At 51.6% G+C, this 3,926-nt stretch overlaps 1 protein-coding gene across 1 annotated transcript; it reads right to left on the bottom strand.

Annotated features, from left to right (window-relative positions):
* Positions 1-2,059: 2,059 nt before the first annotated feature.
* LOC119279463 (UDP-glycosyltransferase 91D2-like) lies at positions 2,060-3,455 on the bottom strand. The gene is made up of 3 exons (XM_037560691.1): positions 3,353-3,455; positions 3,091-3,263; positions 2,060-2,995 (listed from the first exon to the last, which is right to left on the bottom strand). Exons 1-3 carry the CDS (start codon positions 3,453-3,455, stop codon positions 2,060-2,062), a joined length of 1,212 nt encoding a protein of 403 aa, XP_037416588.1.
* Between the last annotated feature and the right edge of the window lie 471 nt (positions 3,456-3,926).

Below are 3,926 nucleotides of genomic sequence, written 5' to 3'. Positions count from 1 at the left end.
GTGATGGCTCTCGCGGAGGCGACGAGGCTACAGTGCTAGTGGCACTCACAGAGCTCCTCAAGGTGGGTACTTGCTGGCACTGCTAAGGACCAGGCGACCTCGGGCTCGCCGCTCGCATCTCTCGGGTGTCCATCTATGAAGCACCGATACGGCAGCACTGATACGGAGATACGGGTATGGCGATACGAGATACGGCAATTTCTAAAAACAGCAATACGGCGATACGGGGAGTATATATAAATAATAATACTAGAATGACATGTAATAAAAGCAAACATAATAAAATGTGTGAGATGAGACCAAAATATTATAGGCAGTAGGCACATTAGCAAGCTGTAGGCATCAGTCAAGTATTCTGCAGTTCATTGGATGTCTTCAGAGTCATTAGTATATCTGCATACAGTCAAATAACCTACCTTAGGAAACACGACATGTTTCTATAGCTATAGATAGTACATGTACTTTGAGAGCCTCACTACTGAAGGATTTTATTGGCTACAGAGAAGACTTACGGAGGTTAGCATTTTGGCACAATTCTTCAGGTGTTCTCTGTCAGCAATTCATGCTTCTTTTCTTTGCGAGCCAGCGAGCACGACAGAGTTAACACATTAGCGTATGGCTAATCATTAGCAAAGCAGTAAGATTAGCAAGCAGCTACAATCCCTACAACGTACAACCTACTGAATCAAGTAATCTACAACTACAAGCTGCCAACCTACTGAATCAACTACCGGCGGGTTGTGAGTTGACAGGTCAGGGAGCCGACTCTAGCCGGTGGAGGCGACCACTCCAGGCGGCGAGCGACTCCAGCCGGCGGCGGCGGCGAGGCGAGCCCAGGCGCCGCCGGCGGCTCGCTTGTGCCGTTGTGCGCCTCTCCCCTGCCGTGCGCGTGTGAAGCGAACAGAGTGAAAGGAGTACACGAGTTAGGATTAATATATTGGGCTTGTACTTTGCCGACCGTATCCCAGCCGTGTCATGAAAGGTGAACAGCACGTATCGGCGTTTTTTCCATCTTTTTTTAATAAAAAACACGATACTCCGGCGATACGTGTATCGCGGCCGTATCTGCCATATCGGCGTATCGGCAACGTACAGGACGGTGATACACAAGTTTTGCACGTATCGGTGCTTCGTAGGTGTCCATGGCTTCTGGCGTCCTATGTCAGGTGGCTCCGGCCTTTGCGACCCAACAGTTGCGTCTCTTCCAACCCACCTGGTCACCGACGTCCCGACTGCTTTGGCAACGTCAGCTCGGATCTCTGTCCCTGTAGTCCTAGCTTGCCGATGTTGCTGATCGCCGTCACCCCACCTTCTCGTGGATTGCTTCACCGCCTGCCCTACCCTGTACACCACAAAGCCCCTCTTTTGCCGGATCCAATGTGCGTGGGTCGGTGGCCGTGCCACCCTCCAATCGTAGGTGCATCCCTGTCAACCCCCTTCCGACATGGTGGCTCTGACCAGCGTTGACTTCCTCATTTTCGGTTCCATATACGGAGGCTATGATATTGCTCAGCCTTAGTCTTTGGAGAAATCCCTGCTCGGCTTGTCGATGCTGCTAACGATGGTTTCTACGGATGTCGTTCCTTCTTGGAGGCGTTATCAAGGCCCTCAGTTGCGCCCATCTTCGAGCTCAGTGGAAATCCTAGGTCTGCTTCCTCCGGACTGGGTGGCGACGGTGTCATCTTGCTCGTCCGCGGTGTCCCTGGTTTTTAGTTTTGGCAATGTTGGAATTCTTTCTGGTTTGGCATTGCCGCTCTTGTTCGGGCTTGGTTGGTTTAGCTTTGATGTATTCTCTGTTTTGGCAGGGCATTCCTTGTCTCCGTGCTCCGGGCATCATGCACACATTTGCCTTCATTCGTGTCATGTGTTGTATCCCTCTCTGTACTCATTATATTCCTTTTATCAATGCAATAATATATGCAAGCTTTGCGTATTTACAAAAAGTGAGTGCAACCTGATCCAATGATACATGCATTTGAGCAATACATGAGACAAACGACAGTACACAGGCAGCCTGCAGTAAACAGTACTTTTTCGAAATAAATACAACAACATCAGTTCAAACTTGTTCAACTACTGCAATTGATCTCAGCTGCTGAATGAATCCGTCTAGGTAGCTCTCGTGGAGCTTCTTGTCCGCCACTATCTCCTGCAACTTCTTGGCATTGGCTGCAAACATGCTCCCGCTGCCTTCCTTCCCCACCATGACTGACTGAACCGCCGCTCTGATGCCTTCTCGATCGAATGATCCATCGTCTTCGTTTCTTGCCACTTGCACCCCGACCTTCCTCCCCTCCATGAGACGTGCAATCAACCGTTGGTCGTTCCTGATCGGCAGCATGACCAGAGGATGCGCAAACAGGAGCCCCTCAATGGTGGAGTTCCACCCGCAATGCGTTAGGAATGCGTACACGGCGTGGGGCTCTAGAACAGTGATCTGAGGAATCCACCCCATGATCACAAGCCCTTGCCCGTGTGTGCGGTTCACGAACCCCGTAGGCAGGAGGTCCGAGTCGGCCACGCCATTCGGCTTCCGCAGAGCCCAGAGGAAGCGTGTCCCGGCCAGCTCCAGCCCAAGGGCTAGTTCGTGCACCTGCTCCATGCTGAGCGGCACCTCGCTTCCCATGGCGACGCACAAGACCGACCTGGATGGCTGTGCGTCCAGCCATCGAAGTACGGTGGCGTCCTTGCAGACACCGCGACCTCCCTCCGGTGATGGCGGCAGGAGGCCAAAGGGGATTACCGGCTTGCCGCGGAACGTCGCCGCGAGAGGAATAAACTCGGGCTCCCACTCGAGGCAGCTCCGGATGGCAATGATACTGCAGCTCTCGATTGTCAAGTAGCAGCGCTTGGCCATGGACATCCCCGACGCATCTTCTTCGTAGAACGACTTTTTGGACTCCATCTCAAACTTGGGCGCTGCTGATGTTGGTCCCTGTTCGGATGGTCTGCTAATTATACTTGCAGAGCTCAAGACAAGCATGGCACATGGAACCTAACGATGCACACCAATCAGAAGATACAGTTAGAAAGAAAGAAATTGAAATGGATCGGTGAGCTGATGGGGTGGAAGCAACTGAGTCGTGGAACCTGGTTTTTTATGGCAGCCGCGGCCGCCCAGTGGTGGTAGCTATCGACAATGATCCAGTCCGGTCTCTTTTGCCCATCGGCGCACACAGAGCCCAGGAACTCCGAGAATGGCGCGTTGAGGCCGTCGAAGGCCTTCCTGTGGAGCTCGAACTGCTCGTAGGCTAAGTCGTTGCCTACCGAATGCGAGCCACGGACAGATCACAATGTGGAGCGGAGAAGACGAAGAGGACACGACTTCCATGGCGCGCGTGAGGAGACAAACAATTGCCGATTGGGTAGTAGCTATACTGGACTAGTGCTTGGGAGAGCCCTCTTCTTACGGTCTCAGCAGGCTGGTGGATGGGGTGCTCGAACACACACAACATTGTTGCGACCGTCTATTTAACAGGTGCCTCAAATGCAAGTTTGTAAAACAAGTGTGGCGTGGTATGGACCTGGAAGCGACCAGGCTAGAGCTACTCCAGATGTCATCGGCCGGTGCAGTAGTTGAAGCCATTTGCAAACTTAAACTGGAGACCCAGTTATTTTTTTTTTTTTTTTTTGCAGGCTGGAGACCCAGCTTAGTGTGGGATTTTTGTTCTGGGATTGATGGAATACCCGTAATAAGATAAATGCGGGAGAGCAAAGGAGAACGGCAGACCAAGTCTGTTTCAATATCCGCAAGCACTCGCAGGATTTTACTGAACTTCAGGAGACTAATACTGTGCTCCGAGCAATGTGAATCTGGCATGGGAGCGGCCGTGTGCAGATTATGATAAAATAAATTTCGATGTTGCTTACTTGCTTTCCATGAGGATAAGGGAGATGGTGCTTATGGTTATGTTGTGCGATCTGAC

The sequence above is a fragment of the Triticum dicoccoides genome, chromosome 3B, assembly GCF_002162155.2.
Source record: "Triticum dicoccoides isolate Atlit2015 ecotype Zavitan chromosome 3B, WEW_v2.0, whole genome shotgun sequence".
NCBI classification, from domain to species: Eukaryota; Viridiplantae; Streptophyta; class Magnoliopsida; order Poales; family Poaceae; genus Triticum; species Triticum dicoccoides.
Note: the sequence above shows the minus strand (reverse complement) of the source record. Positions and strands in the feature narration are given on the sequence as shown.

Excerpts from the sequence above, each read along its gene's own strand:
- LOC119279463 (XM_037560691.1), bottom strand. The coding sequence starts at position 3,455 with ATGTTGTGTGTGTTCGAGCACCCCATCCACCAGCCTGCTGAGACCGTA. Across the intron at positions 3,264-3,352 it reads CTACTACCCAATCGGCAATT|GCAACGACTTAGCCTACGAG; the intron begins GTTTGTCTCCTC and ends CGCATTCGGTAG. Across the intron at positions 2,996-3,090 it reads CGGCTGCCATAAAAAACCAG|GTTCCATGTGCCATGCTTGT; the intron begins GTTCCACGACTC and ends GTGCATCGTTAG.